This window comes from Thalassophryne amazonica, chromosome 3 (genome assembly GCF_902500255.1).
Source record: "Thalassophryne amazonica chromosome 3, fThaAma1.1, whole genome shotgun sequence".
Classification (NCBI taxonomy): domain Eukaryota; kingdom Metazoa; phylum Chordata; class Actinopteri; order Batrachoidiformes; family Batrachoididae; genus Thalassophryne; species Thalassophryne amazonica.
Genome location: NC_047105.1, coordinates 61,286,651 through 61,299,517, shown reverse-complemented (window position 1 = coordinate 61,299,517; position 12,867 = coordinate 61,286,651). Strand labels below are relative to the sequence as shown.

Genomic DNA, 12,867 nt, shown 5'->3' with positions numbered 1-12,867 from the left:
TTACTGTGAAAAATCCTTTAATAGAAGCTCAATTTAAAATCTGGAAGATAATAAAAGACAAATATAAGATGGATGATAAAATACAAATAATTCAATGGTGTGCCTTTGACCCTGGTTTTAAACCTAACAAGCTGGATCATAGATTCAAATCATGGATCACAAAAGGAATAACAGCTTTCTTTTCCTTAACAAAAAAAGGCCAATTTAAAGACTTTGAATATTTGAAAAGAAAATATGGTCTTGAGAAGATTTTTTTTTTTTTTATATATATATATATAGATATCTTCAGATTTGTAACTATTTTGATCGTAATATAAGAAACAATACAAATCTAGAGGATCCAATACTGAGATTATTTACAGATGCTTATCAAAACACTTCAAACACGGGAGTTATTTCCAAAATCTATAAAGGTCTTATGACTAAGAAACAACATACAACAGAGTACATTAAAGTGAAATGGGAGAAAGAGGGAAATCTCTCACTATCAAATGAAGAATGGTCAGGTTTGTGGAATTTTGTATGGAGATGTACAAACTCCCAATTGTAGAGGGAATTTGGTTGGAAGTGTTGTGTTCGTTTTTTTATCACACCTAGGCAGAAAGCACACTTTGCATGAGGGGATAGTGAATGTTGGAGACAGTGTGGGTGTCAGGAGGCAGACCACTGGCATATTTTCCGGGAGTGCCCAGTAATAAAACCATTTTGGATGGAGATCTATAAAACACTAAAAAAACATTCTGAACATTGACTTGCCTCTACTTTTTACTACACTATTTCTGGGAATTTTTGTTTTTCTGTCAAGAAGTGATAAATATATGTTCGGCATACTGATCTCAGCCTGTAAAAAAACTCTCACTAGAAAGTGGCTGCTTCCTGAACCCCCCACTATACAAGAGTGGATTGATATTGTGAATGATCTTTGTTGTGGAAAGGATGACTTTTTGTTTACGTTTACAGAAGGATGCTTTTATTGAACACTGGAGAAAGTGGGTTAAATATGTGAAACTTCTACTAGCGGACTTGGTTGAGGTGACAATCCAAGAACCGTATGATGCCGTCTTGTCTTAGTGTTTTTTTAACTCAAGTTATTTCTTTATTTGCTTTAAATTTCTGTATCTCTCTCTTCACATCTCTTTGATAGGCCGGTAGGCACTTTTTTCGTTGTTTTACAATCCCTATCTCTCCCATGTTGTATTTTATGTTTACCATTTAAAATTGAGGACTAGAGAGGAAACTGAACAGATTTGTATCTAAAAAGCAATGTAAATATTCTCTGTCTAAAAACCAAAATAATCTCAAAAAAAAAAAAAAAAAACACACCAGGACTGGGAAATTTAACGTTCATGTTTGTCTGTCTTTCTTGATTCAGTAGTAAGATAAATTAAGTAAGATTATAGAAGTAGTTCTACCAATATATAAGTCAGGGTTCAATTCCAAGTGTGAGCTTTAGGTTACCTGTTTGTGTCCACGGAGAAGACACTTTGCATTGACCCAGTCCAACCAGCTGTTGAAGGGTACCAGCCTTAATTATGGAAGTAACCTGTGGTGGACTGGCATCCCATCCAAGGAGAGCCGTGTGCTCCAGCATGGGCGCAATTTGGTGGGGGATAGGGGGGACATGTCCTCCTTCACCTTTTCAACCAGGGGGAACAGAATATGGTATGCCCCCCCCCACCTTCTGACATATATGTGTGTACTTGAAACATGCTATACCAGTCTTATGTGCAAATCATGTCAGTCTTATGTGCAAAACCATGTCAGAATAGTATCTTTGTTTCTGCAAGTTTGTATTTTTAGCAGCATTGACTTGTTTACAACACCTGTTTCTTGTTTGTCACATTCTGAATTTTCTGGGACTGCATTTGCCCAGATTTGAAACCAAAAATAGTTGCCTCTAGGGACTATTGTCTACACATAAGTATCAATGGACCATATGCTAATTTACTAAATTCTGAAAGTTAGAAAAGGAAATCAGAAAAGCTATCTGGGACCTCAGAAAGCCCATCTGCAATTATTGTTTGATCTCCAAAATCAGTCTCTGCAAGCGAAATTATGTTCCATATGAGTGTTGTCATTAGCGCCACTTTGAAAATTAAATTCATAAGTAATTTATCCTAAACTTATGATCTGTTGTTTTTTCAAACTTATGCAAAAACAAATCTTGAGAAAAGAAAAATACAGTATGTGATAGTTAATAATTATTAAGAGCCTGTTCTTTCATATTTAAATAAATAAATCTTATACAGTTCCCGACCAGAGCATTTACCTTGTTGGTTTGAGGTGCTGTCATACTCGCACATGACATGATTTAATCCCCCAAGTCCATATTGTTTTTACTCTGTGGGGAGGTCTCGTAAATGCAGGTTCACCATTTACAACACAGAATCAGCGTGTGCCATAGAGATGGTTGTGCTTTTTGTACATAAACAGAAGATTTACTCATTCAAGATGTAGAGGTAAATTATTCATCTTGTTCTCTCTCCCTCCTTCTCTCTGTCCTTCTTGCTACATTCATGGTACTATCTAAAATTAACAATGTTTGATTTATTATTCCCCTTGCATCTAACACAGATCTGATGTCCTCTTTTACACATTAAATCATGTTCATGTGTATTATTTTTATAGTGTACAGTGACAATTGTCACTGTACACTATAAATTGCAGATTATAATTTTGTAACTTAAACTAAAATATTTAAACTACTTTTCTCTGTACAAATATTGTCTGTACAAATATTTCAAAATACAAAGGTTAAACAACAGTTTTAAGTGCATTTAATCATTAACAGTGAAGTCTATGCAATAGATTTTTCATGAACAGTGTTACTTTTAATGTGTAGCATATGTAAATCAAATATTCCACAGTATCAATATTTAAAATCATTTAACCTTCCAAAAAATATTAAAATATGTCTTGTAAAACAGAATAGGCACCAGGATAAATTGGTTATTTGATGCATTAATATCAGCTGTTTTTCTGTTCTTTCCTACAGATATTGTAATCCCAGGAGCCAATAGTTCATCAGATGTTCAAACCCGAATTACTGCAGGAGAGAGTATCCATCTTATCAGAGGATCAAAAGGCAATTAACAGCAAAATAACAGTGCATACAGAGCATTTCAGCAAATTGCTTCCTTCAGTTGATGTTTTCTCCACCACAGGTACTTACATTCGGACAAATGACGGAAGAATTTTTGCCGTTCGCGCTGGAAAGATCAGTCGCCCAGCCGTCGGGGCCTCTGTCCCGCAAAGAGGTACAATAGGTTGTATTCATTGTTTCTCTGTTCTCCTTTGCAGCAATTTCCAACAATTTATTAACTCTAATCTGACTCAAAGGTTCTTGAAAAGTTTGAAGAGGTGAATCATCAAATCAAGCATTATATCCTGGGTATGGTACCAGTTCCTGCTAATTCAGAAGTGGATTTAAGACATTCACAAATGTTGATGCACACACAATGACAGGAACAGCAGAGACTCGCGTTGTCATTAAGCAGTGTGCTGTTGAACCAAGTGACAGTTTGCTGTTTGTGTGTGGAGGCAGGTTAATGTGCTTGAAGTGCCTGTTGTGTCTTGGAGGAATGTGCTCCACCGACTCCCCTTTGGTTTGCACCTGCAGTTATAAAACTAAAGAGTTGCATTATGCTTATAAATGCTTGTGGTTTTACTTACACTTGTGGACATAAAGCTGCTCTCACATCTGGTAGAGTTTGGTGCCATTGTGTGCCATAATGGGCTGAGTTATAAGTCAGCTCACCTCAGTTGATTTCCCCAAGTCGAATGTGGATTCTGTCCACATTTTACACAGAATCCTCGCAAGCATACACACCACCACAAACCGCTGTAGGGCTGAAGCGATTAGTCTAGTAACTTGAATAATTCGATTACAAAAAATGTACCTGGCAAATTCTGTGCCTCGAAGCGCTGTTTAACATTGTAGTACATATGCCTTTGTGTGGCACTGTAATGTCCCCAGAAAAAAACAGAAGACTAGCACATTCACATAAGCTGTGTAAGAGCTAATCAATGTAGCACCAAAAGCTACAACTTTCCAACACAACACACAAGAGTAAAATAAAGCCTTTAAAGAGAAAGACGGTCCACGCTGATCATCTGAAATAGACTTACTGCGCATTTAAAGCGAAGCAGTGTGTTTGTCTGTTTTTAAAAACAGATGGTTTGGTCCGCAGGCTGCTCTCTGCTTCTCACACCAGGTGAGTCACAGTTCCGTCCCCAGCCGCAGGGACCCAGTTCACCAACCTTTAAAAAAAAAAAAAAAAAAAAAAAAAAGTTAAATTTTACAAGGTAGCCAGAAGTCTGACAGAGCCCCCCCAAATTTTTGTTCACAGTGCAGGGGTGGTGGCCAAGTGGTTAATGCGCTTGGTTTCAGTGCAGAAGGCTCCGGGTTCAATCCCACCCCTGCCACATTTCTCCATGCAATGTGGAGTTGCGTCAGGAAGGGCATCCAGCGTAAAAGCTGTGCCAGTTCAACATGCAGATCCACCTTGGACTTGCTGTGGCGACCCCGAGTGCAAACAAGGGAGCAGCCGAAGGGACTTACAGTCAGTATAAGTTCCAACAACCTTCCCTGATTTGTGCCGAGCCACACAGAAGAATGAGATGGCTCCTAAAGAGGAACCTAGCTTGTTGAGATTAAAAATTTTACTCTGGAAGCCTTGCCTTAATTTTTTTTTGCCCCCCCAAGCACTTATACAAAAGGCACTGTTTCTTCAAGTACGCCCTTAAAATACGACCAGATGTTGCCCAGCTACTCTTATTATGCCAAATAGTCTTTAGGACTTTACAAATAATTCTGTTCTGTGCTGTGTAAAGAGACAGTCATTTTGGTGTACTGGTATTTAACGCAGTAACCACTGAACATCTGACATTGTGAAGAAAAACTGAAATTGCTATCTTGTAATGATTATTTTAAAATAAATTTATAAGGAAATAAAGTAGACATTCTAACTGACATCTTATATTGTTTGACAAAACAGAATACATGTACATTTGTGGAAAATTGAGCTCGGACGTTTTTAGACAAGGTGTATGTGAACTTAAGTCAGTAGTGTTCATAATAATAGTAGTGCTATGTGACTAAAAAGATTAATCCAGGTTTTGAGTATATTTCTTATTGTTACATGGGAAACAAGGTACCAGTAGATTCAGTAGATTCTCACAAATCCAACAAGACCAAGCATTCATGATATGCACACTCTTAAGGCTATGAAATTGGGCTATTAGTAAAAAAAAAAAAAAAAAAAAGTAGAAAAGGGGGTGTTCACAATAATAGTAGTGTGGCATTCAGTCAGTGAGTTCGTCAAATTTTGTGGAACAAACAGGTGTGAATCAGGTGTCCCCTATTTAAGGATGAAGCCAGCACCTGTTGAACATGCTTTTCTCTTTGAAAGCCTGAGGAAAATGGGACATTCAAGACACTGTTCAGAGGAACAGCGTAGTTTGATTAAAAAGTTGATTGGAGAGGGGAAAACCTATACGCAGGTGCAAAAAATTATAGGCTGTTCATCTACAATGATCTCCAATGCTTTAAAATGGACAAAAAAAACAGACGCGTGGAAGAAAATGGAAAACAACCATCAAAATGGATAGAAGAATATCCAGAATGGCAAAGGCTCACCCATTGATCTGTTCCAGGATGATTAAAGACAGTCTGGAGTTACCTGTAAGTGCTGTGACAGTTAGAAGACGCCTGTGTGAAGCTAATTTATTTGCAAGAATCCCCCGCAAAGTCCCTCTGTTAAATAAAAGACGTGCAGAAGAGGTTTCAATTTGCCAAAGAACACATCAACTGGCCTAAAGAGAAATGGAGGAATATTTTGTGGACTGATGAGAGTAAAACTGTTCTTTTTGGGTCCAAGGGCCACAGACAGTTTGTGAGACGACCCCCAAACTCAGAATTCAAGCCACAGTTCACAGTGAAGACAGTGAAGCATGGTGGTGCAAGCATCATGATATGGGCATGTTTCTCCTACTATGGTGTTGGGTCTATATATCGCATACCAGGTATCATGGATCAGTTTGGATATGTCAAAATACTTGAAGAGGTCATGTTGCCTTATGCTGAAGAGGACATGCCCTTGAAATGGGTGTTTCAACAAGACAATGACCCCAAGCACACTAGTAAACGAGCAAAATCTTGTTTCCAAACCAACAAAATGAATGCCTCGCAGATGTGAAGAAATCATGAAAAACTGTGGTTATACAACTAAATACTAGTTTAGTGGTTCACAGGATTCCTAAAAAAGCAGTTTGAACATAATACACTCAACAAAAATATAAACGCAACACTTTTGGTTTTGCTCCCATTTTGTATGAGATGGACTCAAAGATCTAAAACTTTTTCCACATACACAATATCACCATTTCCCTCAAATATTGTTCACAATCCAGTCTAAATCTGTGATAGTGAGCACTTCTCCTTTGCTGAGATAATCCATCCCACCTCACAGGTGTGCCATATCAAGATGCTGATTAGACACCATGATTAGTGCACAGGTGTGCCTTAGACTGCCCACAATAAAAGGCCACTCTGAAAGGTGCAGTTTTATCACACAGCACAATGCCACAGATGTCGCAAGATTTGAGGGAGCATGCAATTGGCATGCTGACAGCAGGAATGTCAACCAGAGCTGTTGCTCGTGTATTGAATGTTCATGTCTCTACCATAAGCCGTCTCCAAAGGCGTTTCAGAGAATTTGGCAGTACATCCAACCAGCCTCACAACCACAGACCATGTGTAACCACACCAGCCCAGGACCTCCACATCCAGCATGTTCACCTCCAAGATCGTCTGAGACCAGCCACTCGGACAGCTGCTGGAACAATCGGTTTGCATAACCAAAGAATTTCTGCACAAACTGTCAGAAACGATCTCAGGGAAGCTCATCTGCATGCTCGTCGTCCTCATCGGGGTCTCGACCTGACTCCAGTTCGTCGTCGTAACCGACTTGAGTGGGCAAATGCTCACATTCGCTGGCGTTTGGCACGTTGGAGAGGTGTTCTCTTCACGGATGATGCGAAGGAGATGTGTTGCACTGCATGAGGCAAATGGTGGTCACACCAGATACTGACTGGTATCCCCCCCAATAAAACAAAACTGCACCTTTCAGAGTGGCCTTTTATTGTGGGCAGTCTAAGGCACACCTGTGCACTAATCATGGCGTCTAATCAGCATCTTGATATGGCACACCTGTGAGGTGGGATGGATTATCTCAGCAAAGGAGAAGTGCTCACTATCACAGATTTAGACTGGTTTGTGAACAATATTTGAGGGAAATGGTGATATTGTGTATGTGGAAAAAGTTTTAGATCTTTGAGTTCATCTCATACAAAATGGGAGCAAAACTAAAAGTGTTGCGTTTATATTTTTGTTGAGTATAGTTTTGAGTCTGTAGCGTCAACAGCAGATGCTACTATTATTGTGAACACCCCCTTTTCTACTTTTTTTTTTTTTTTTTTTTTTTTACTAATAGCCCAGTTTCATAGCCTTAAGAGTGTGCATATCATGAATGCTTGGTCTTGTTGGATTTGTGAGAATCTACTGAATCTACTGGTACCTTGTTTCCCATGTAACAATAAGAAATATACTCAAAACCTGGATTAATCTTTTTAGTCACATAGCACTACTATTATTATGAACACTACTGTATGTGTAAGACAGATGTGCATAAGAGGCACAAAAATAATACATTTTCATCAGCTGTGATCATTTATACCAAGACTTTCTAATATTTCTTCATTTTAACCCAGAATAGTAGAATTTTGAACGATACGTGTCACACTTATTCCTTTAAAGTACACGTTTGTTAGCACGTCTTATTTTGAGTTGACCTTTTAGTCATAAAGATTTGAGAGGAAAAAGATAATGTACATTTAAGTGTTTCATTTTGTGTCTAAGGTGTTTTCGTTTTTATCGTTTTGCAGACATGCAGAGTTCCTTGTTCCATCCAGTTAGTAACGGCTGCTCCTCCCCTGTGGAGCAACAACAGCGAATCCCCGGCGGGGAGCAGCGGTCCGTATCTCCGTTAAACTCAGAGATTCTGACAGAGCTCAGCCACTACGCTGGTGACGCCGCTGCTGGGGTGGCGAACGAATTGCCATCATCGACAAACAGATCAGCTGTCCCAATCAGGGACGGAGGCATCTCACAAAACAGTCAGCCGGATGAACTGAGCAGACACCTCAGCGACGACTTTCTGAACGCTTTAGAGATGCGTGGTGGTAAACGCAAGCGCACTGAAAGCCAAATTAACACACAGTTTGGCGGTAAACGCAGTTCTGCTGCAGCACATTTCTCTGGACTGTCCATGGGCTCCAGCGCACTCAGTTTTCCTCCCGTGGGTCTGAACTCTTCGCCCCTACTGGCCAACCTTGGCCACATGAGTCACCCGCTCCTGATGGGTGGAGGTGGCAGTTCTTCATTCCTCCAGACACCAGGACAAACACTGGCTGACCTACAGAGCATGTACCCTTCTTCAGGGTCAGTCACAGGAAACGGACACCTCCCTGCCCCCTCCTCATCTTCTCTGCCCGCCAGTTACTCCACTGTTACCACCACCATTCCTATGTCCTCTACATCTTCAGCAGTAACTTCGTCCCTAGGCTCAGGTTCTCTGCCCCCATTTCTGATGAACCCCGGCATGGCTAGCCTGCTTTCACCAAGCTTTCCTCTCAACTACAGTCAGTCTTTGCTCTCTGAGTCAAGGATGTTCCCTAGCCCTCTTCTGTCCGGACCAGGGGGCTTCCCAGTATCCAACCCCAGCTCTGCTCCATCCGGCTTTCTCTCCCATTTTAACAGTCCCAATTCCAGTTTGCTGGGAGCGGCTCTGACCCAACCCGACAGACATCAGAATACAGAGAATGGCGGTAGTAGTTCTGATGATGATGATGTAATAGAAGTGACAGGACAGTAAAGACTGATCAGAGGAGGGGTTTCACACAGACATTTATTAAAAATGCTGAACCTAAAGTACATTAGGGATGGGAATAACTGTGTTTACACAACTAGCTGAACTTAGTGAATTTCTTCACTGTAATAAAGAGACCAAATAAGAAAATGAGGAAAATCCCTATTTAGTCCTGACATTATATCAAATTTTGATTTTTTTTTTTCCACGAAAAAGTGTCAAAAGCATTTAATGATGAGCTTTCTGCTGTTGAGCTATGTGTCTTTTATGTCCAAACAATGAATGTGGTTGGGATTCAAAATGACTAAGTTCTTTTTTTTTAAGTGCTTAATCTCAACCACACATGAAATTAGCAAAGGTTGTGGTAAGCTGCACTGAAAATTGCATTTCTAAAACTAGCCATTTCAGTTCAACTTTTATTATTTAGTTATAAAGGGGTCATTATCCAAAATTATTTGTCTATTTTTTACAGTTTCGATTTTATGTTAAGTATCCACAACATCCCACAGTTATTTGTATGTATATGGATGTAGAAACTGCTTCACTATAAACAAAATTTAGCCCTGAAAAAGATCAGTTTGGACTTCTGCGATGTGTGTACAAAAAGTGATGTCACCTATAACTTAAGATGTTGCTACATGTTGGAATTAAGCAGGTTGTTTGGAATCTGAAAATGTTTTTACCTCAGTGTTTATAATTGCAAGCTTTAATTGGATTTTTAAGGTACCTGATAACCTAGGTATTTGATTTAAAAACCCTGTATAATCAGTGAAATAAGTTGAAATTCCCATTCCTAATGTGATTATAGTAAAGTTCACACACAAATGTTCACACGCCCCTTACAAAGAGAGAGTTGAATTGTAACTTAATGGCTTTAAAAGTCATTAAGAAATCCTTATGCTGAATATCCTAAACTGCAGCTCAGCCAACAGGGCAATGGGAACAGACATTTATGTACGGGGACCAGCTGAATCTTTTGGGGGGGCAGGGGGGTTTAGGTAAGACCTCATCATGCAGTGTTTCCTCCAGTTTCAAAATAAATGATTTGATGAAATTGCTCCAATTTGGATTTTCTCACAATATATTATGATCATGGTGTTCATTTTGGTGGAAGCTGAAAATATGAACATCTCTGTTACACATGGCACAAATACCTGCTGCACAATTACTATTTTGTCTGGTTTAGCAGGTCTTAAGGACTTCCGGTAAACAGGCCTGATGTACAATTCTTTAAGTAAATTAAAAATGCACACTGGTTATGGAAGGTGGTGTCTTGTCAAAATTTACCTGACAATATATTTAGAGAAAATCTTAAAATTTTGACATTTCCTAGTGTATTTTAGTCATTAGCTGTTTGATAGACATTGTAGCAGCCCCTGTTGTAAGGATATGTGTATTACTATAACTGTTGATACTTTGTATATAGCAGCCATTGTTGTTTATATTGCAAGTTGATACTGTGCATTGTGCAGATTTTGGTTTTCTGGAGAGGACTTATTATTACAGTGATTATCAATATGACAACTAGGCCCTTGGTTTGATGTTGAAAACACAAAATTACATTCAACTTTCAATTTTTTTTTTAAAAGCTGAACTGAATGTAGTTTCATGCTAGCCTTTGCTAATGCACAGGCTGAGGCATGGATGTGGACTGTGTTCTGTCATTTTTAGCCTTAATTAACACAGAGGGGTCTTGATCTTAGCATTAATCCCAGTACATCAGTTTTAAAGTCATGTACACAGTGGGCATCAAGCTTACTTGTTATGGTTAAAAATGTACATAAACACCAGGGAAATAGAGTCCAAGCACAGAGTTGCTAGCTCATTTGCAAAAATTTATCTGTTTCTTGTTGTGCCATACATTTGTTCATTTTCTCCCTGGCATGTCCATACCGTTACTGAGGAAACATCCACCCGATAAATTGTTTTTAAAGGTTATTTTCAGATTCTTAACAAGAACAGATGCTACCTAAACCATACAGTCAGTCACAATTACGCAGTCCGAGTGTATAATACCTTAGCCCGTGTACCGTAGCCACCAGCCATCACCAGTGACAGGTCCAAGCCTGGTTGTGTGGTGGCCTTACAAAACTGACAGTGCCGTTACATGGTAGTTTATCACACAGGTGCATCTTTAATGCTGTATAGTGTTAACAGAGTAGGTCTGCAGTGCTTTAGGAGTGTTTATCTTCACCATTCTCTGTAACCTCGTCTTTGTGTGTTGTTGATGATACCTCAAGATATTTAGATCAAGGAAAGTCCTCTCCCTCCTTTGATATTTGTGCTAGATGCAGTAGCGGTAGTAGCTTTTAAGACACAATGGATACTGTCGATTATATGTAGCATCAGTCCTTATAGAATCTCATTTTTACATATGACTTCTTGTGCAGGGATCTCTTGGCTCCTTCCCTGTTTTGTTTGTTTAAGCATTTTTCATTTTAAAATCACAGATGGCCCCATTTTTCTTGAACATGACATAACTGGTGGCATGGCTTGATAAAGAGTTAGAGCTAGCACTCTGAAAACTTTACCTATTTGCTTGAGAAACATACTGACCCCATGAATTTGTTCAGTCTTCTCAATCATTTGGAAACCCTGCATTTATTCTTGTAAACATAAGATTTTTAATTCACCCTGCTGTGCTTTTTTTGTTTCATGGGTGTCTGTTTTTAAAACGTTTTTATGACTTCTTACTGGTGTTCACTCAACTGGCTGTTTTCCCCTTAATTCAGTGTAAGTGTCTGAAATGTATTTATTTATAATGGAAAAATACATTTTTTAACAATTTTTTTTGTTCTCACTTTCACCCATTGATGGCTGGTGCAGAAAAAGATTTTCATACATGCAGCCTAGATTGAAACAGAATACAGCTGTGTTATCAATGTTATTTTACCAATAAAACACTCTGCTACTGCAGTGTGAAATGTCTGCAAGTGCTTTGATTTTTGTAACATATCTTTATTGTGATTTAATATAGTTTTACAAATAGTCAGCTCAATCAATAATTAAAGGCAGTATCAGCAGTCAAAAGGCAGGACAGCAGCAACCTGAGAAACATTAGGGTTGGGACTAGTCCTAACAACTTGCTCGTACCTGATTAGTCACCTAACTATTGTGTAGTCAACTCGTCCATTAATTCTGGTTGACAATAGATTGAATAGGAAATCATTAACAAAAATCTATCTTCAATAACTGTTTAAGTATTACATTGTAATTGTTTAAATGTTAAATTTATAGACAATGTTTACATTCCCATTGTGGTTGATTTTGAGTGGTCCCCGACTTCAATGATTACTTTTATTTCTGACAATAAGGACGTCTCCAAGACTTTTAATTTGTTTGTTTCCAGCAAATAATTTAGTGCATAGGAAAAAGTATCAATTCAGTTTGGCTGAAGTACGAGGGATGGGAATCAGAAATTGGTTTTTGTTGAGAACAGATTCCAAATATTTTAATGCTTCAGAATCTTATGCCTCAGACATTATACGGTGCATCCAGAAAGTATTCACAGCACTTCACTTTTTCCACATTTTGTGTTACAGCCTTATTGCAAAATGGAGTAAATTCATTTTTACTCTCAAAATTCTACTCACAACACCCCATAATGACAACATGGAACATGATTTTTTTTTTTTTTAATTTGCAAATTTATGAACAAAGAAATCATGTGTACATAAGTATTTACACCCTTTGCTCAATGTTTTGTTGATGCACCTTTGACAGCAATTACAGCCTGAAGTCTTCTTGAATATGATGCCACAAGCTTGGCACACCTATCTTTGGGCAATTTTGTCCATTCCTCTTTGCAGCACCTCTCAAGCTCCATCAGGTTGGATGGGGAATGTCAGTGCACAGCCATTTTTAGATCTCTCCAGAGGTGTTCAGTTGGATTCAGGACTGAGCTCTGGCTTGGTCACTCAAGAACATTCACAGAGTTGTC

At 38.7% G+C, this 12,867-nt stretch overlaps 1 protein-coding gene across 1 annotated transcript in view; it reads left to right on the top strand.

The window, feature by feature from the left end:
• Positions 1-11,860, top strand: part of rad54l2 (RAD54 like 2) — a 63,443-nt gene extending 51,583 nt beyond the window's left edge. The window contains exons 20-22 of the mRNA XM_034166474.1: positions 2,996-3,085; positions 3,165-3,257; positions 7,945-11,860. Of these exons, the coding sequence (XP_034022365.1) occupies positions 2,996-3,085; positions 3,165-3,257; positions 7,945-8,933 (1,172 nt within the window). The 3' untranslated portion in view covers positions 8,934-11,860. The remainder of the gene's footprint in view (positions 1-2,995; positions 3,086-3,164; positions 3,258-7,944) is intronic.
• The last annotated feature ends 1,007 nt before the right edge of the window (positions 11,861-12,867 follow it).